At 40.7% G+C, this 21,078-nt stretch overlaps 1 protein-coding gene across 1 annotated transcript; it reads left to right on the top strand.

Annotated features, from left to right (window-relative positions):
• Window positions 1-776: 776 nt before the first annotated feature.
• Window positions 777-20,407, top strand: pld2 (phospholipase D2). Its single transcript, XM_035178204.2, has 24 exons — window positions 777-1,523; window positions 5,900-6,060; window positions 6,143-6,270; window positions 7,610-7,752; window positions 7,898-7,991; window positions 8,935-9,000; window positions 9,092-9,150; window positions 9,248-9,493; window positions 9,865-10,008; window positions 10,103-10,186; window positions 10,331-10,409; window positions 10,511-10,621; window positions 10,729-10,938; window positions 11,046-11,202; window positions 11,305-11,423; window positions 11,770-11,883; window positions 13,862-13,966; window positions 14,236-14,324; window positions 14,614-14,727; window positions 15,535-15,581; window positions 15,859-15,993; window positions 16,729-16,882; window positions 17,461-17,578; window positions 17,694-20,407. Exons 2-24 carry the CDS (start codon window positions 5,928-5,930, stop codon window positions 17,916-17,918), a joined length of 2,874 nt encoding a protein of 957 aa, XP_035034095.2. The 5' UTR covers window positions 777-1,523; window positions 5,900-5,927; the 3' UTR covers window positions 17,919-20,407.
• The last annotated feature ends 671 nt before the right edge of the window (window positions 20,408-21,078 follow it).

Raw genomic sequence — 21,078 nt, 5'->3', positions numbered from 1 at the left:
GTGTATGCAATGTGTTATATCTTGTGTCTTTTTATGTGAATGTGTTCCTATGCACCTAGTGGAGTGGCCCTATGAATTCTGTTGTGTCAGTATACGATGACAATTGCTTTCTATTCTATTCTATTCTACCGTACCTGTCTCCATACACATGCTGTGAGCATTAATACAGGTGTTCATTAATACATCTGGTCCTTCACACAAATAAAAGAGACAAAACAGACATGATAGTAAAACATTGTAAGACATAACAATAACATAAATTGATCATACAAAAAAATAAATGAATAATAATAAAGTTAAAAATTGAAAGGGCATATTCCTCTCTAAGTCCACTGCCACTTTCTTTTTCATGAGTTTCAGTGCTTTCAGAAAGACATTAATTCATTAGGAAACATAGAAATTGTAGGTCTCGTTTTCATGTACATGGATTTGTGAACGTAAAATTTCCCAGGTATTTTATCTACGGGTCTCATGTGGAACATTTTAACCGGAAATCTCGCCATATTTTGTGTGACTGACATCGCAGTTTGTAAAATACAAATTAAAAGCACGTGTCCTGTCCTCACCGTCCATATAGGCTACATTCCTGTGTGTGTGTGTGTGTGTGTGTGTGTGTGTGTGTGTGTGTGTGTGTGTGTGTGTACCTGAAGGGACCGAGTCACAACATGTCCGCGTTGCAGCCAAATCCCTGCCTGTTAAAGGGATAGTTCACCCAAAAATGAATCATGACCGACTCACCACTTTGCCGATGGAGGGGTGGGTGAAGTGTTTGAGTCCCCAAAACACTTTTTGGAGTTCCAGGGGTAAACAGCCTTGCAGCCAATTCCAAAACAATTTAAGTAAATGGAAACGTAAAAAAAAAAAAAACAGAAAAAAAAACATTAAATACCTACATATCTGCTCCTGTGGGGTCATCCAAGTGTCTGTAAGCCCCTGCATTCAAATTCTACTCCATACAAAACAGCATCACTTACAGCCTAAATGTTCACTTGCGAATGCGGCTCCGGAGGAGAGTAACAGTTTTATTTCCGAGTAGAATTAGTTTACCCCTGAAACTCCAACTCCAAAAGTGATTCAACCACTTCACCCACCCCATCCATCGGCATAGTGGTGAGTAGATAATGAGTGAATACATTTTTTTGGGTGAACTATCCCTTTAACTCTCCTCTCTTCTGCTGTTTGGTTCCATAATATTCCATCTATCAATCCATATATATATTTCATACACTTGAGATTTTTGTTGCAAAACCATGTGTACAAATATATGTTTTTTTAAATACTGCGACAGACTGTTGTGGGAAAAGGCTGCCATCACTTTCGGGTCTCCTCCCTTCTGCCCTGCAGGCCACCGGTGGGAGGGACTTGATGTGCATCACCTACTGGAGACACTCCGCTTTAGCAACGCTGTGGAATACGATGAACGATCAGCTGTAGCCCGAGTGTGTGTTCACCTTGTTGTGTCTCATGTGGAGCATCTGAGCCGAGCCGAGCCGAGCCGAGCCGGGGTTTCATTTAAACTGAGAGTGAGTATGGTTGTAGGCCAAACTTTGACGCGTTATATTCCACTCCTGTGTGTCTGTGTGTGTGTGTGTGTCGCAGATTTACCGACTCCTGATCGTCCAGATGCACATCTCCATATACATCACACACCCGCCCCACACTGCCATGTGTTTACATACAGTCCGTGTGGTGTAAACAGTGTTAACACAGCTGATGTGTGCGGTGGTTTGATCGAGGTGCTAGTTTTTCCTGGCGGAATGTGGCGCTGTGGGAAAACAGGGGGAATGGGTGGAGACGACAAAACTTAGCTCTCAGCACTTCCACGGTGCGCGGCCACAGTAACGATTTAGATCCGGAGTGAATGCGGATTTAACGGCTGTGTGGGGGAAATGGGCTCATACAGATCCCGTGTTTGCCTGAGGGGGTCTGATGGAGCCACAGCCCCACATCCAAACTCCCATCGGCTCTGAAAATCTAACCTTAAAATCTGCGTTTTTCTTATCCCCCAAAATCACCTCTCGACGTTGTGACTGTGCCTCGGTGAAGAAGAGGAGCTATTTTAAGTCGACGCGGAGGAGGTTTTAAAGGGGAAATATGTAGTCGGACCATGCGGCTCAGGCAAGAGTTGACTCAGCACTGTTGTTTTAGTCATTGTGCGAAGTTTTGTTCGACACTCAGACCCGGTCCTTTCAGTGCACATGTCACTGTCACACCCTGTGTGTTTCACCCTGTGTGTTCTCAAAGGTCCAGTGCACGTGTGACACATCACGTTCATTCTGTTAAAAATGAAATCAAATGGAAAATGTAAACATTAAGATTTGTGTTAGGGAGGGGGGGCGTGTTTAAAGTTAAAGTTTAAGTGCATGAACCCTGCTGTCCCCATAATAACAGGTGATCTATGCTTGAGGCAGATGGATGGATAGTAGGGCTGGACTATATGGCCAGAAATCAATTTCACATCACTCAATGTCAAGAATTAGCACTAGAAATGTCACATTGTTGTTTCTCTTCAGTTTAAAAACAGATTTTTGCTCCTGAGGGCAGGTTCTGGTGACAAACAGCTGTGGTTGCCAAATATAAGCATTATATTGATATATTTTGCTAAATTGCTATTGATGAAAATTACAATATTCAGATAGAATCTACATACAGAGATATTAATCTCGGGGGGAGAAATCAATTTCTCATAGCAGCCAAACAGTAAATAATGACCAGTTTTTCAATTAAAAAATACTTGCAGACCTGAGGCAATTGATTAAAATGCAGTATTAAAGCAAAATATGATATAGAAATTTAAATTTAAATACAAAACAATGTAATGATTAAGCTTCTGAGCAATATTATCATAGTAATGATAATAATAACAATTATTATGATGGTAATTTTAATAATTATACATTGTATTTCACAGTGCCTTTCTCATAACCCAAGGACCCCTTACAATATATTATAAATTAACATATGAATAACTAAACTAAAAACAACTAGGAGATACAAACACCGAAGAGTCTTTAAAAAGTAAAACCAATGTTAAAATCAGGTGAAGAGGGATAGACACCTAGTAGTGCATCATATGTGAACACAAACATCACATGTGAACACAATGATATTTTAAATTTAGTCCAGTTCAGTGATCACAGGCCCGGTGGAGGTAAACGAGCTGAGAAGTTTAATGTCAGTTGGCAGGGATGACCTCCTGGTGGAGGTGGAATGAGTCCATTGTTGAAGCTGCTCTTTACTTTGTCCAGTGTTTTATGAAGAGGGTGTGAGAGATAGTACATGACTTGTCTGTAGTTTAGCTTCCACTCTCCCCTCAGCCAAGTCCTTCAGAGTGGTGACCTCGGACCCAGCCACAGACCCCGGCCTTTGTTAAGTAGAGGTGTTGTGTATTACAATTTTAGAATTAAACATAATCTGTACGTCAAGTGGATTACGGAGTCAGTCAGATCATATTCAGATAAATAAAGTACAGTCTGCTTTGTTATGGTTGGACACATGCAAACACAATCCTCTATGCAGCAGTAGCTTTCTTTAAAGAGTAACTTTACAACCTGAATAGCCTTGTTTTACCCCTGACCTAGTTAATGTTTCAAGGGTGTTGCATGGAGGCGCTCGGCTTCACTTGTCCTGTAACCACATCTGACGTTGATGTGCGGGCGTACACGCCACAGCTTGAGTATAAAAGTCCTGAGTATACAATTTTCCATAGAAGATCAACAAATTTACAAAAATATTAGGCACTATTTTCCATATTAAATATGTAATTACATTCAAATCATAAAGTAATTAACAATCATATGGTGGAATTATGTCATCGTGACTTCTCTATGAAGTCACAAACGTTTTATAGTGTACTAATATGTTAACTTTGGCAGACAATAACATTAGAGCCACTATATTCATCTTATTTAGATTATTCCATCATTCGTCATTATATGGTATAAATTATGTCATGATTACAGCATTATGAAATGGCATTAGTACCATATAAAGAAAGGTAGCATTGGTCTATATACAGTTCATTAACAATATATTTAGTAATTCTGGATTGTCTAAGCAATTTGGCAAGTGAAAAAAAATGTTTGTACTAAACAGTAGAAAACAATAGATGTTAGTTGAAGCACAACAATGAACATTATGGACTGAAAATAATAATGTAATCTATTGCTGCCTTAAACTAGTGAGTCATTTCAATGAAGTCTTTTCAATGTGGTTCTTCAATGGGTCACCCTCCTCCACACACACACACACACACACACACACACACAACAAACACAACCACCCCATTTCCTCGTTTCCCTGGAAACACTCAGCCATTGAAAGACATCTACCCACACGCTACACAAAAGGTTTCACACACACACCATCCTCTGTCACCGGTAGCTGTGTCCTAGACTTCTCGTGTTTCACAATGTCGACGACCTGACCAGCAGGTAAACACCACGAGATGCCGATGCTGCTTTAAGACTCTTTACTTTTGTCACTTGAACTGTGCTTCTGACAACATTTCATAGTCTGTTGCAGACTGTGCTACTGAGTCGTGCTTGAATGCCTCTTCCTGTATGAGGATGTGACCTCACTCTCTCCGAGGATGAGATTGACTTGAAGCTCCTGCTTGTCTGACCAGATTGTTTTCTCCAGTAACTTGAAGTTTATCTGCAGACAGAGTTGTGTTGTTGCAACTGATGATGTATGAAGCCCGTGACTGATAATGCAAGGAATGCTGCTGCTGCATTATTGCTTTAGTGCTGCTGCTCCTAAAATACATCTTATATGACTCATAATGCTGTTGCTATTGTTACTGTTAGCTGTTGTCATAGTGGAGCTAGTGGGACTGTGACTGATGCTGCCTCTGTTCCTACTTTTACCAACACTACTGCAACGTTTGCATGCTGCTAATCATATGAAATGAAATATAATATATCATAGATGTACCACACCAATTACTCTGTAGCCATTTGGTTCAGTCATAGTAGACAAACTCACATTAACTCACAGAGTGTAATAGACCTGAAATATTGATGACAGTTTCTAGCAGCCCATTAGCAATAACTGTGAAATTAATCTGTAATGAGACATGATGAAGCCATAGAGACAATATAATTATAATTCATTTAAGGAATATACACTAAGAAAAACAATGAATGCAGTCAAAATATTAACCGTGTAGTCTTTGAGTTAGTGTTTTAAAGCAACACCATGTTACTTTTACCGAGCAACAGCCCCCCCTGCAGCTACACGTGGTGATTCGTTTTGTCAGGCTCAGTGTCCAAGCGATTATGTGGTTAACAGGAAAAAAACACAGACTATCAATGTGTTGACCGGAGCTTTGACTCTATCATCCCATCCACTGACCTGAAACACAACAGATATTACCCATGATCCCCGGCTTCCTGAATCAAAAGAGCTGCAGCTGTAACAAATACAGCAGACTCTTAAAATTCAAGTTTACTTGCTGAATATTGTGGATAAACTCTGGTTTTTAATGACTTTTTACTCTTTTTTACTGATCATAAGTTCAGCATTACTCCTGAACTTACTGGGCCTCACCAAAAGTTACATAGTGCAAGAGCAGACATTCAGGGTGGGGAGTGGGAATGAAAGCAACACCATTCTCCTCACCTTCAAACCAATTTTGAAACAGCTATTTTAAGGTAAAGAAGTTGCAAACTGTTACTTTAAGTGATGTTGCTTCCTTGTCTCTACTGGAATACTGAATATGAATGGGTTTATGGTGTGTATGAAGAGTCTGTTCTCATTTCCACATTTGTTTGACCAGTAATAATGTTTCCTCATGCGTGACAGTTTAGTTCACCTTATGTATACTTCGTGGTGAGAAGGTGCACAACCTCTGCGACTGTAAATGTTAACCTGCCTTCTTATCTTGTTTGTGCACCAGGACAGCGGCCAACTGCAACAGCTGTGCGATGGCCAGTCCAGAGGAAGTGATCGAGCCCGAGGCCCAGAGCTCGATGGCACAAAACCTGGGCACAAGACGCTTCTCGCACGACGGCCACAACCTGAGTCCAGATGAGTTAGACGGCCTCATGTCCAGCAATGGTGCGAAACACATTAAATGAGCTGCCTATTGAGAACGTCTAGTGTCCAAAGAGTCTTATTAAAATGTTCTAATCTTCCACAGACGGCCGTCCTTTCCTGGTGGTACATCGTCTTCCGGATATAAAGGAGGCGGGTGTGCCATACTTAATGCCCGGTATTCCTATTACATGCAGAGTGGACAACACAGAGAAATACACTACTCGCTCAAAGGTCCTTTTTTTCTTCCTTTTGGTCGTTGTTAAAAGGATAGAAGTATTTTAAGGTTTAGATGAACTTAAAAATCAAAACACACACGTATCCTTTTTACTTTACAAACATCTCGAAACAGTTTCTACTTCCTAAAGACCAACTGATGATCGACCCATGATCACTTTTTAACATCTCAGACGTAACAGTGTTTTACCTTAATGACATGGTGTAATGTACAATCTATGACAGTAAAACTGCAGATGAAACTCTGCTGCTAAACTATTGAGCAGCTTGTTTCAAGTCTGAACAGTCAGCTGTCCCTGTGTGTTGTGTGGTTGTTGAACTCCTGTGGGGGCGTTCAGGGCTTGGAGCTGTTGTATTAGCCGGCTGTTGTTCAGAAGGAGAGGGTAGGCTGGAGATTATGTGGCCGGTTGCTTTTTACGTGGAGTGTGGATGCAACGTGAGAGTTGAACAGGTGAGTGAAGTGTTGAGAGTGTGAGAGGAAGTGGGTGGCTGAGTTTTCCTGGAGCCATCAGAGACTCATCCCACAAACAGCTGACTTACTGGGAGCCCATTTTACAGCTTTGACACATCTACATTCACAATTCAATGTTCTAAATGGGTAAAAAGCACAAGGTGTGTGACTGTAATGGTGCATTAACCAGAACTGACCCAGAGACTCATATGTTGCATTTTGCACAAACTAAAACAGTATAATTATTTATAACAGCTTAGATATATGGCCCCCTCAGTCAGTTTGTATATCATCTCCATGTCTGAGTATCTTCACGCTCTGATTTTCTTATTACTATCCAAAGACATGTAAGTCAAGGAAAATGGAAACTCAACGTTTTAGTTTCAGGAAGTGATGCGTACTAAAAAGAAAGATGCCCAAGCGTGATGAAATTGAAAGAGCACACGTTTACTCAAACAGTCATTTGTGACTCTTGGTCACTCGTGGAGTAAAAATTAGTGTTGTAAACCAGAGGGGCATGCTGAGAGCGCATACTTCTCTCCCACCCTGTCAAAGCAGTGGTCCCAATTTATTGTCTTGACTGTGGTGACCTGCCATTTTATAAGTTGTCCGGCCACATCTTCATAATGAGCCCAACATTTTTTTAGTGTTGCTGCATTGTATGGCTGTGTGCAGCTCTGGATCCTGATCCTCTCCTGAATTGAATGGGTTCTTCCTTAGGCCATTTCCCACACCTCCCCAAATGTTACGGAAATTTGTTCAGGAGCTTTTTGCATGTTCCCGCAAACTAACAAATGCGGTTGAGAACGGGACTCTTAAGTCATTTATCGTAATTTTGTTTTCTTCAGTATTTGATTTTCCTCATTTTCAAAATTGCCCCTCCAGGTCCGTGTAGGCACCCTGTACACTGTGCGGCTGACACACGGCCATTTCCACTGGACAGTGAAGAGGAAGTACAAGCACTTCCAGGAGCTACATCGAGACCTTTACAAACACAAGATGTTGATTCACTTGCTGCCTCTGGGAAGGTTGGTGCCCACATCTGTTTATCATAACCAGGCAAATCCACCTCTCGCTCTGAGAGAAAAAATCTGAGTGATGGGTTGAGTGTGAGCTTTTATTGACTTATCTCTCAGGCTCTGATTGTTTCGAATATTCAAACTTCTGTGACAGATTTGCAAAGGAGCGGCAGCAGCTCAGAGCCATGTCAGAGGAAATGCCCAGCCTGCACGGGACTGAACGAGCCAGGAGGACCTCCAGCAAAATGGTATTAAACAAACCCGTTAGATACATATACAGTGTCGACTTTGAATCGATAATACTCAGACAAAGTGTCTAAAAATCATAGAAAAGATTTTGAACTGTACTTTTATCTAAAGAGGAAGATTGATGATCTCATATAAAGGAAACATATATGAGATAAGGGCTTTTATTGCTATGAATTGTAGCTTGAGTTCTCTTTTTCATTTCATTATTTTTTTTTAACTGATCAACTGGCATCATAGTGCTCACATATTCTATTACAATCACAAGGACATTTTTGCATACATTTTGGGGCTGCCACTTTTTGGAGAAAAGCACATTTAAGTGTTTTCATGACTGTCAATTATTGTGAAAATACAAAATATTATTTCAAATATTTTTTTTATATGTTTCATACATTTTCAAGCGATACCACACACCCACATGCACAAAAGTCAATTTCTGGCCATTTTCAGACAGAAATACCAAAAAATTGGGTCTGGACATTTTCCAGAGTTGTCTTTCACTAATGTAGAAAGCAGCAGGAGGTTGTCCGAGTCTGACGTGTGTGTCCGGTTGAATGTCTGGAGTGTTCAGGCGACTGGTGGCACCTGAGCATGCAGGAGGCAAAAAACGTATAAATTCCACTGTGGAAATCACGTGTTTGTTTGTACCACATTGACACTGTCGTCGGCCCTTATCACCAAAAGCTCTTGAATCTCATTGTCTTTCAAATCGTTGTTCGCGTCTTTTTTGTGTATGGACGATTCTTTTTGTTTTTCTAGTTTTGCATCTGTCGTGTGTCGTATTCTCTCACATGATCTCACAGACATTTTTCCAGACATTTTACTTGTGGGCTGGCAGCAAAATGTCCTAAGTGCCTGTCTCAAAGCAGCTTCTGACTGACTGCAGTGTGTCAAGTTGCTTTTCAAGATTTGTTCATTTTCTTACCTCCTTGTCTATTTCAGAAATATCTTGAGGAGTATCTGAATGGTCTGCTGGAGAACGCATTCTGTCGGAATGATCACAGCATGGTAAAAGCTATGAAACCCAAAGATAAACAACACACATACACAGTGGATGTCCTGCAGCATTTTTACATTGTCTCTTATTTTTTTCTTTCAGCTGGAGTTCCTCTCTGTCGGTGCTCTGTCTTTCGTCACTGATCTTGGACCTAAAGGCTTGTAAGCAAATTTGTTGAGATTTGTGTGTTAAATACCAAGTAAATAACTGAGTTCATGAGAGAGGTTCATTCTGCAACATCTTGTCAACTTGTCTCAGGGAGGGGCCCATCTTCAAGAGGTCAGGGGGTCACCGCGTCCAAGGCCTGAACTGCATCGGCCACCATCAGTTCTGCTTCCGCTGGTCGCGCCGCTGGCTGGTAGTGAAAGACTCCTTCCTGATGTACATGAACCGGGACCATGGCTACATCAACTTCGTGTTGCTGTTTGACCCAGAGTTCAGAGTGAAAGTCGGCCGTTCTTACACAGACACTAGATACGGGGTCTGCATTGAGAACTTCACTCGGTAGGTTCAGCTGTGTGTTTGTCTATGTACTCCGATTTATGCTATTTAACATTTAACTTAATAACTATGATTCCACACATGTCGTATTGCTTTCAACCCACTATCCTATGGCCTGGGAGCCCATTAACAAAATGACAACCACTTTTCTGTGACCTATATAAAGGGACATATGGCCATTCAAAGTCACAGTGTTCCCCCAAATAGTTAAATAGTAACAATTTTAGTTAAAACATAACAAACATGAACATTTGGTTCAATAGGTCGCGACGGCCCAAAAGTGCAATGATTTGACACGAAATGGCCTACATGTGTCTGGGATTGTGTTGTGGTTGTGTTGTGGTTGTGTTTCACAAATTGTTTGTTTCGTTCAGGAGTCTGGTCATCAAATGCAGCAGTTATCGACAAGCTCATTGGTGGAGTCACGAAATCAACCGGCTGGCAGAATCCAGTGATTATCTCAAAGTGCAACGCTTCGATGGTTTTGCTCCACCGCGCGAGAACACACTCACTAAATGGTCAGACATGTAGTCGACAGTAGATTTACAACCGTATGTCTTGGGTTTTTATCCTCGTTTGCTAAACTTACCAGTTTATCCATGTCGTTTGAAGGTACGTGAATGGAAGCCGCTTCTTTGCCAACCTGGCTGATGCTCTCGAACAAGCCAAGGAGGAAATCTTCATCACAGATTGGTGGTGAGTGTCATCAACATCTGGAATCAGTGGATAGAGTTTGGTTTACAAAACAAAAACTTCAAACATTTTACCTACAGATTAAGTGTAGTTCTTATGTGCATAATGTAGAAATGTATAGAAAGCCTTCAATGTCTTTTTTCTCAGGCTCAGCCCTGAAGTGTTCCTGAAGAGACCAGCGACTGAAAACTACTGGCGCCTGGATGAGATTCTCAAACGCAAAGCAGTAGGGATTCTCTCCGTCTTCTTCTGCTCTTTTTAAGTATTCAAGTTTCACATTACCTGATTGTTTCTTGGCGTCAAGTCTCTTTGAACCTTTTCCTGCAGGAACAAGGGGTCAAAGTGTGTGTTCTGCTGTACAAAGAGGTGGAGCTCGCACTCGGCATCAATAGTGAGCACAGCAAGAGGACTCTCATGAATATGCACCCAAACATCAAGGTCTGTCGTCTCCCTGCATAATTTGACACAAAGAGAATGGTAACACAATTACCATAAGCCCCATATCATGTTTTTAACCTCGATTTTGCCCCTTTTACATCCACCAGGTAATGAGACATCCCGATCATGTGTCATCTGTGGTGTTCCTGTGGGCTCATCACGAAAAGATGGTCTCCATTGACCAAACGGTAGCCTTCATCGGGGGGATGGACTTGGCCTTTGGGAGGTGGGATGATAGCCAGTACCGGCTGACTGACCTGGGTTTGACAGAGGCGTCCATCAGTGTAACCCAGGAGGAGCCAAATGGAAATACAGGCGTAAGAATGTGTTGAAACTCTTATTTAGCTTGTTAATTGCCTCTGATGAAGCATTAATATGTTGACAATAGTTCAAGAAGATGCTAACAAATGTCTCTATTAACCAGGACAATGGTGAGGTTGACGGTCCAAAACCCTCTCAACCAGATAATCAAGCCGTGCAGGTTCCCGACCGCCTGACCGGCAACACTAAACTGTGGCTCGGCAAAGACTACAGCAACTTCATCAAGAAAGACTGGGTCCAGTTGGACAGACCGTTTGAAGGTGCATCACCTAATCTCCTGCAGCATCACACCCACACATGCAAACAGGCCGAGCGCCTCTGAATGCGTGAGCTGAAAGCTTTGCTTTGCTTTACTTTCTCAGATAACGTCGACCGCACTCAAATTCCTCGCATGCCGTGGCGAGATCTGTCTGCTGTTATTCATGGCAAAGCTGCCAGGGATGTTACTCGCCACTTCATCCAGCGCTGGAACTTCACCAAGGTTAATCTGCCAGGAAACATCTGCCTTTTTAAAGATACCTGTTTTTTAATTGTCGTAGTTTTAATCTATATCTTATATAAATGTTGTGATGTTGTAAACATCCTCATTTCAGCTTTTACCATTGAATCTTAGATATCCTTAAAATGTCTTGTTCACCACTATTTGCAAGCAGTTATTCAGAGATGTAAGCAAAGTAAAAATAAAAGTTAATGTTGCTTGAATTAATCAAACTGAGCTAAATACAATCTGAGACTTGTATCATTCAGGCCCGGTTGGAAATTGTAGAACACTGTTGTGCATAGCGACTTATGGTAACACGGCTAACAGGACGTTTTATTTCCTCTAGATCTTCAAAAACAAGTACAAGGACAACTTCTACCCGTACCTACTTCCCAAGTCTCAGTGCACTGCTGACTCATTCTCATTCACTGTGCCCGGCTCCAAGAAAGCCAAAGTGCAGGTATTTTTTTTTTTCCACACACATGAATCCCAGATGTTGTGTGGGATTTCTTTAAAGACGAAAATGGTCGTATGAGTCTTACAATCAGTTTATATATGATCATTTGAATGTAACTTATGGGTCGCCCCCTGCATAAGAGAGGGTGTTTTTATTATTTGATCATGTTGCCTTATTGTTTAATTCATTAACAAATGTTCAAAAAGAGACAAATAAGTGTTGGTGTGTTGCAGTACAAAAGAACTGTCTCTACTTTGTCTCTAACTGTCAGGCTAGTTCTCTGGGTGCTCTCTGGCCTTCAGTCTCCTGTTCAAACAAGACAAACAAGATAAATCAGACTTGTTTTCTATTCATCATAAGTGTCATTCCTACAGGAGAACAGTGGCGAGTTGTACAAACACTGCAGTGTCTTTGCACAGAAAATTAACCCTTGATCCATGATAAAATAGAAAACAAGCAGACTATCTATAAAATGGATTGTTTATAAATGGGAAAGATACTTTTGTGTCACACAAACCAGATGTTCCACTGGGACCTTAAAACCATGCTGCTGATCATCTCCATATTAATTTAGAGTAATTAGTGAAACAACTTTAATTACTGCAAACAAACAAGACCATTGCCAAAGAGATTGAAGGTCCCTGCTGGCTTCTGCTCTGCATTTTACATGGTGTGACACCCAGTCGGATCCAGCAGAAAATCACAGGGATTTATTTGCAGTACAACAAAGAGACACTGTTCTGGTGATGAAATGCAGCTTAAAGCATTCAGACTTTTTGGTTGCAGTGGCAGATGGGAGGGGGGGGGGGAAACAAAGGTAAAGCCTGTGAAACAGAATCACTTCTTCTGTAAAGCCACAGAAAACCCATATGTACTTGAAAGGACTGGGAGAGCAAGTGAAAGCATCTCATACATGTATGCCTAATGGGAGTTGTGGGCCAGATGATGGGGAAACATCATCGGCAACTCAAATGCCTGAAGAACAGAGCAGATGCTACGTGTAGCAACTTTACAAAGAGGCATGAATCAGTTTTCGTCCACTAGAGGACAGAATGATTATAGCTAAGGTAATATAAGCTATAGACTTTATTATCCCAGTGGGAAATTTACCTTGGACATCATCACAGACACTGCACGATAAAAGCACAACCATAATTACTCAGGGAGAGCATACGTCTGCCAAGGGCCAATGTTCCGCTTATGAAACCACATTCACATTCACTAGATCCAGATTTTTATTTGGATCTGCACCAAATTATACATGCACACATACAAATCAGTTTCATCAAGATCAATGAATTGTTCTCTGAGAAATTAATGAAAGTGTAAACAAATATCGTGTCTCACAATGTTTAAAGAATACCACCCCACATTTTTCCACCAAGTTTCATGGTACTCGATGTTCAGACACTTAGTGACTGTTAACAATAGCCTTTGCCGTGTGTATTTTCTTATTGTATTGAGGGTTGTGGCCTATAACCGTAACCCCAGCTCTCTTCTGTGCCGTAGTTTTCAGAACATGTTTTGTTGCGCTCTTACTCAAGTTTCAGGGGCAGTTTATTAGGCTGCAACGGGGTTTCTCCCTTTTTGTTTGAGTGGGTTTTTGTTAGTTAGATGGATGTAAAGAGAAAACTCCTTGCATCACAAACTCAAATGACTTCAGACTTGAATTCACAAAGTCTCAGTATGGGTGTTATGTTGTCACGTTTGTTTGTTTTTAAGCAAGATATCATAAAAACAACAGCACAGATTTCCATGAAACTTGGTGGAAGGATGAAGTATGGGTCGTTTAAATGTTTAGTGTGGATTCAGATCAGGTGCCTGATGCAGGATTCACTTTTTTCGCTTTTCTTTTTTTCACCATTTTGTCCAGGGAATAATTCATGGATCTCAATGATAACAGCGCATATTTAGGAACTTTCTTATGAAGACTTTGTTGTACACAGAGAGAGTGAGAGTGTTTTCCACGTCGTTTTCTCAGGTGTTGCGCTCTGTCGACCGATGGTCAGCTGGAACCTGTGAGTGCTCCATTTTGAACGCCTACATCCACACCATCGAGAACAGTGAGCACTTCATCTACATCGAGGTAATGCAGGAATTGATATTATTATTTTTTTTATAATTTATATTAAATCTCATTGTGTAAATAGACAAATCTACATTTGAAGTATACATTTTGCTACCTGTGTTTCTCACTCACTTACAATTTGAAATGTTCTGTGGACAATCTTTGTCTGATCATGAGGTCGCATGAGTCTGAAGGGCGTTATAACTCGCTCCCTTCCTCGCCAGCTACCTACCTGTTTTAGTGCTCACCTCATACCAAGCCACCATCTGCCTCCTCTCTGCCTTCAGAACCAGTTCTTCATCAGCTGTGCCGACGGGAAGACCATCCATAACGGGATCGGCGACGCAATCGTGAAGCGGATCCTGCGTGCCCACAGGTCTGTGCGGAGCGTACTGGCCAGATGTAGCAATGGATTACATTTCTTTTTATAAACACATTCTTGAACGTTTAATGATACAAAGCAGCCTTTCATGAAATCTGTGCTCAAGTTGGATTAAGACATGTTAAACCAGGCACAGTAAACCTGTCAGATATTTCAACTGACTGAATAAGTGAAACGAATAAATAGAATAGAGTACAGATGTGAGTGAAACAAACATTATGTATTAATGTGTAAATAATACACTCTTATGCAATGCATGTGTTGACATTGTGTGTTACGACAGAGAACAGAAGAAGTACAGAGTGTACGTGGTGATTCCTCTGTTTCCTGGATTTGAGGGAGACGTCAATGCAGGCGGTGGAAATGCCATCCAAGCTATTCTGCACTTCACTTACAGGTGACAGCCTTTTCCTCCCATTATCATTCTACACTCCAGAACAAGCACAGTAACCTCCAGCAACCACCGGAAAAACACAACCTCCGAGCTTCCATCGGAGTCAGAGACGTCATGTAGAGTGACAGTGAAATGACGGGTCCTTTTCATGAGAGTATCTCAAAAACAGCTACAACAACAGAGTAGTTGCAGCAGTAGTGTTATATAAGAGTGCATTCGTTTTAGCTATAGCTGCACCTAATAAACTGTCAGAGTGTAGAGGGTTCATGCAAACTGAAATTAGAAAATGTCCCACTCCTTTGACTTATCATTAGAGGAAACATGTCATTGTAAGTAACGATGTTGCTCCAGTTATGATTCGTCTTTAATAAAAGTGGCTATGATGATTAATATATTATGAAATGTAATTTGGTCATTGGAACCTTTTAATTTGTTCCAAGTAAAGGTTTCTGGAAAGAAACATACTTTACTCTGCTTTTGTCTGTGTTTGTTTGTGTGTTGGCAAGATTACGCCAAAATGTCTGAGCCAGTTTCCATGAACATTGGTAGAAGGGTGGGCCTTGACCCATCGCTCATTACAGATCTGGATCAGGGGGTGGATACAGGAATTTTTGTTTTGTGTATGTGTGAAATCTGCTCCACTGAGAGCTAGTTTTTGATAGAATACAGCTCGGCATTATTATTATTTTCTAACTTTTTGCATTCATCCATCAGATTTCCGAGTCTGTTGTGAATTGTTATTATGTATAGTTGTATCAATGTCCCATGCTGCGTTAAGTTCTCAATTTGAATGCTGTTTTAATGTCCTAGGACCTTATGTCGAGGGGAACACTCCATCCTGTCGAAGCTTAGTGAAGGTGAGTTTTCTGTTGTGTCTCTGCCCTGATTTCAGCTACATTCACAAAGTTTCCTGCTTCCTTTTTTAACACGGGTCTCTTTCTGTCTCCTCGTATCGCTCCTTTAAACTGAAGCTTCTGGTTCTAGGTATCTGCCCATCAGTCTTTACTTCCTTCCTTCACTTCTTTACACATCCACTTTAACAGTCAACGTTCCTGTGTGAGATTCTCTTATGGTAAATCTTCCCTGTAGTTTTTCGTAGTTTTTCAATAACGTCAGTGTGGTTTGCTCCCCCAGTTGAAGACAAGTGGACGGAGTACATCACAGTCTGTGGCCTGAGAACACACTCCCAACTCTGCCAGTCGCTCGTCACAGAGCTCATCTACGTTCACAGCAAGACCCTCATCGCTGACGACCGCTGCTACATCATCGGTGAGTCACCACCGACACATTATCATTACCTTGAGTCATATTAAGATGTATGCTAATGTTTTCATGGCTCTCAGTGCAGCTGTGTGACGCTTTAGTGTAAGTCAGTTAATGCAGTTTAGTTTCGTAGACCCTTTTGATACCGGTAACTGTGGTAGAATAAAAATATGCAATTAAACAAATATATGGGCATGTATTTATAAGAATAAATAATAAAGAGGAATAAAAAACTATAATAGAAGTGTAAGTCCCTTAATAAGGTTGTTATAACTTGATTATTTCAGAAGTTGGAATGTTTTAATCCCTTAGATTGTCGTTTGGTCGTCATTTCTTCAGTAATAATTATTTATGTACAATCTCTGTACTTAGCAGTGTCATTTTCAGTAGTTGAGGCCGCCATTCCCGATCTGATTTCAAATTGCGATGCATGCATGTAATCCAGTGTTACTGTTTGTAACCACATGTTCCTGATGCTGTTCACGCTCATCAATTGGTTTCATATTATCTAGAGTATAAACCTGTAACATTTAATTTCACATCCATTTCTGAACAATAAATATACACCATACAAAGAACTGTACGAGTGAAATCCTGAAAAGCAATCCTCGTTCTGAAGAATCCTTCCAATGTTATTGTTATTTTTTTCTGTTGTGATAGTGATTTAATTAAATTGCTGCTTTGATAAGAGCGATGAAAGGACGGATTGTAAATGCTTGGTCACTCCCCCTTGTGTTCCAGGATCGGCCAACATCAACGACCGCAGCATGCTGGGCAGTCGGGACAGTGAGTTGGCAGTGTTTGTGGAGGATGAAGAGAGGGTCCCATCCATCATGGGAGGGGAGGAGTACCAGGCAGGACCCCTCACACTGGCTCTGCGTAAAGAGTGTTTCAGGTCAGGACAAAATATGAATCTCCTGATATTAGAAGTCTGCCAAGGAGGTTACGTTATTAAATCGATGTTTGATTGTTAGTTAGCGGGACTATGCAAAAACTACAGGACGGATTTCCATGAAATTGAAAAAATGTGGTATGGTTCAGGGAAGAACCCAGTACATGTTGGTGTGGATCCAGGAATGGTTCTTTTTGTACTTCAACCTACATTGTGAGATTTTTCAGAGAATAATCAACGGATCTTTATGAGTGTGTTTGATTTGGTGCAGATCCAAATACAAACCTGGATCTAGTGAATTGAAATGGGTTTTCATAAGGAGACTGTTAGGCCTTGGTATCTTACCTGCCTGTATGTCATGAACAGCACCCAGCCTTGCCTTGTTTTTGCACTGGGAAGTGACAGCTACGGAATGCAAACTGGCAACATGTGAAAAAACACCAGTTTATTTTCTGGTTTACAAGCAAATCATCAGATACAAATTTAGGGAAAAACTAGTATTAATTCTCCTCATGAAAAAAACTCTGAAGTTTACATTTTTAGCCAAAGAACTTTTGTCTGCTTTTACTTCTCCTACCCAGTGTTCTTGTTGGAGCTTCTTCGGACCCCAGTATCAACATAAATGATCCGATCAGTGACGAGTTCTTCTTCTTGGTGTGGAATGCATCCGCTAAACTAAATGCCAACATTTACGACAAGGTAATCATCACACAGAACATGATCTATCATGAATCACGATCTTGAGACCGGTAATTTTATTCCTGACGGTGTAATTTCACTTTTCTTCCCTCTCCTTTGTCCTGACGTGACACAGGTCTTCAAATGCCTGCCCAACAACGCTGTCCACAGCATGCGAGAGCTGAAGGAGTACTCCAGCAAGGCCCCTCTCTGTGACACAGACCCCAAGCAGGCCGCGGAGGAGCTGAAGGCTGTGCGAGGGCTGCTGGTCCACTTCCCGCTGATGTACCTGTGTGAGGAGAACCTGCTGCCTCCACTGGGCACTAAGGAGGGCATGGCTCCTGTGGGGCTGTGGACATAACCATGACCCAGCCCCTGGTCAGATCACTACATTAACAGTTACAGGGCGGGCTGTACCACACGCTCCTCCTCGTAGTCTCAGCTCACCTATTGTTCGGGACAGTACACAGTTACAGCACCGGCACTTCACTAGTGAGGACAAGACATCACCTTAGGACCATGATTTGTTTATCACGGATGTCTTTTAACGTGTTTTTGACTGATGATGAGCGAATTTGAACATAACCACTAAAATGTATAGTGTAATGATGATTGATAGTCTGTTAGAAGAGAACATTAACCTTTGCTGGTCAGCTTTTTTCACAATCGCTGTGTCTGCCTAATAACTTCCACAGTCCAATGTGAACTGCAGAGCTGGCAATGATGCAAAACACACATAAATGAATGTATGAGTCAGATGGGGATTGCAAGGTTGTACTGGAAATCTAGCATCTCACATGATCTGGGAACATAGTGTGCATTTATTGGTGCAAGGTTTTGGGGTGGGTGGGTGGGTGGCTCTCGCTCTCTCGCTTTCTCTCTCACTCACTCTCTTCCTCTGAGACTTCACCTCTCTCTCTCTCTCTCTGCAGTGCCAGCAAATCTGTCAGAACATTTGTGGTTGTTATGGTGACGGATATAAAGAGATGACTGGATTGGAGCTGAAATAAAGACTGGATAGGGCAGAAAGGGAGAGCACTGATAAAAGTGATAACCGGCTAAATCCGGATGGTGTACTGGAAAATAGGAAGTAATCTGTTGAATGAAGGCTGACGATATGTGTGGAGGCAACGTCGTTTTGATATATATTCTATCTGGACGCGGTACAATCAGGCGGAGAAATGAGGAAAAGAAAAAGGAGGAAAAGATAATTAAAGAGTGACAGGTTGATTGTCGTGTTTTTTATGAGTCACCATGACAACCAAGTGAATTTTTATTTCACTATGTTACCAGCAGTCCAGAACAAATTCTACCCTGCTGTGCGAAAACTCCTGTAAAGCAGAGACAGGTATAGTTTGACCTCTGCATTTTTCAGCTATTTCCACGTGAGCTCCACAATGTTCTGTGCCGGTGCCATACACTACCTTGCATGGTCCTATATTCTATTGCTAAGATTACATATTTGTTTCGGTGCATTCCATTTAGCCATAACACTGTAACTGAGTAGCAACAGGATGTGGCATTCATTGATGGTGCAATATCTTTGGTTAGAGCAGCAGTCATATTTTAAGATGAATAGATTTTGAGGTTTTCTTCTATATATAATCATGTCTATTCTATTGAAAACTGTTAATTTCTTCTACTGGGCCACAAAGTACTGAGTGACGTCTACTTCTGGAATATGGAGAAGTCTTGCACTGGACACACAGGCAGCATTGGTAGTAAATCTAGACAGGTATTTACACCTTTTGAAATATTGCATTGACTGATTTGGAAATATCATGAAATAAATGATGAGAGTATCCAATAGAGGATGCCTTCCTCATGTAGAAAAACAGGATTTAGGTTTCTTTTTATGCAATGACAAAATGTAATGTGCAAAAGAAGAAGAATTTCCAGTGTGAGTGTGTTTGGAGGTTTAACTCATTTTACACAAAGTGAGTTTTATCAGAGCTTTTTTTGAATTTTAAAGAAAAACCAGCAGAGAGGCAGAAAATAGGCAACATGTAGATTATATGAAAGAGTATTTATGTTACTTACATCAAGACTTTTTGAGGTGTTGCCTTCAAACTGTGTAATATAGGATTCAATTAAAAAAACAGTCCCATGCAAGGTTAATGGATTGATGTACATGACATCCCTCAAAGAAGTGTAAACCTTATGGACCTACGCCTGAGATGGTGTAATACTACAGAATGTTTTATAAACATTTGAGACATGCCCATGAGTTTCTGCTAATTTACCACAGTGGTTTCAGTTTCGACCTGTCTGTGAATGAATACACGAACATCTCCTCACGCTACATGAAGCACCTTTCACAGAATAGCCTTTAAAAACATTACGGATTAGTAATGGTGGGTTATTTGTTTCACAACTATTCAACATCTCCTTTGGAAGATATTGAGTTCTTGCCCTCCTGAACTCACTGTGATTTCTATTCTAAAATACAGCACAAAACCATAGCTTTCAATTGTTTCCTTTGTTAAAAGATTCTGCAGAAATGTCTGCGATAAACTGAGCAGTGACCTTATACTGTTTCCATCATGAATTTCATGTGACTACTAGCCAGCATTACCAGCACATTTGTATGAATATGTTACTAATAAATACTTATATTTTACTTTTACCTATTATCTCTAACAGTCACCATGTGATTCATATCATATCAGGAGTCCTTTTGTATGCATTTCTTTAGATCTAGGTTATTATTACTTTGGAGTTACTGATGTATAGGTTAGCTGTCAAGTAGAGAAATCATATATATTCTGATCCAGATGCGACCAACTTGTAGTTTTAATAAATGTTACTTTTCCTGTTTTATCAATAAACTTTTTTTTATTGAATTCCAAAGTGAATGTCTGCTTTTACTTTCATTTGAACATGTTTATCAAATGTTTTTTGGGGTATTTATCCACAAGTAACAACCTTCATATGTACTTTTTTGTCCTTTATGCAATAACATATGGTATATTTGTACTTTTAATAAATGGTAAACATAAAGATATTATGTTTTAATATAAAAATGAGGATGCATGTTTATGTGATGGCATTCATTCTTTTAACTTTGCATAGGAAATCATAATGGCATTCCTAAGACCTGAACAGTAGATCCATGTCTACATGTGTGTTTAATCAAACTGCCTTCAACTTCAAAAAACACAAATCTGTAAACCACTTGTATCACCATTCATTTATCTTCCAGAAACATTATTTGTCGTCTGCATATTATTGGATTAAAAAATGATCTACGAGGAATGGGTTCCAGGAAATAAAATTAGCCTTATGTGTGAATGCTGAATTGTTCAATAAACGACCCATGAAATCCTCTTTTTATTCCTGTAATGATACACCAGATTGTTGTGTTGAACTCTTTGAAGGCGACTCCTGCCTCCATTGTTTAGAGGCATCATGAGCTGCTGGAGATAAATTAGATCTGCCTTAATTGAGAAATAATTATGTCATCAATAAAGCTGCTGGGATTACTGACCAAACTAGAGCAAACACACGCGCACGCACACACC

The sequence above is a fragment of the Hippoglossus stenolepis genome, chromosome 15, assembly GCF_022539355.2.
Source record: "Hippoglossus stenolepis isolate QCI-W04-F060 chromosome 15, HSTE1.2, whole genome shotgun sequence".
Classification (NCBI taxonomy): Eukaryota; Metazoa; Chordata; class Actinopteri; order Pleuronectiformes; family Pleuronectidae; genus Hippoglossus; species Hippoglossus stenolepis.
This window is presented reverse-complemented; position numbering and strand designations above follow the sequence as displayed.

Excerpts from the sequence above, each read along its gene's own strand:
- pld2 (XM_035178204.2), top strand. The coding sequence starts at position 5,928 with ATGGCCAGTCCAGAGGAAGTGATCGAGCCCGAGGCCCAGAGCTCGATG. Across the intron at positions 10,410-10,510 it reads AGATTCTCAAACGCAAAGCA|GAACAAGGGGTCAAAGTGTG; the intron begins GTAGGGATTCTC and ends CTTTTCCTGCAG. Across the intron at positions 14,728-15,534 it reads ATTCTGCACTTCACTTACAG|GACCTTATGTCGAGGGGAAC; the intron begins GTGACAGCCTTT and ends TTAATGTCCTAG.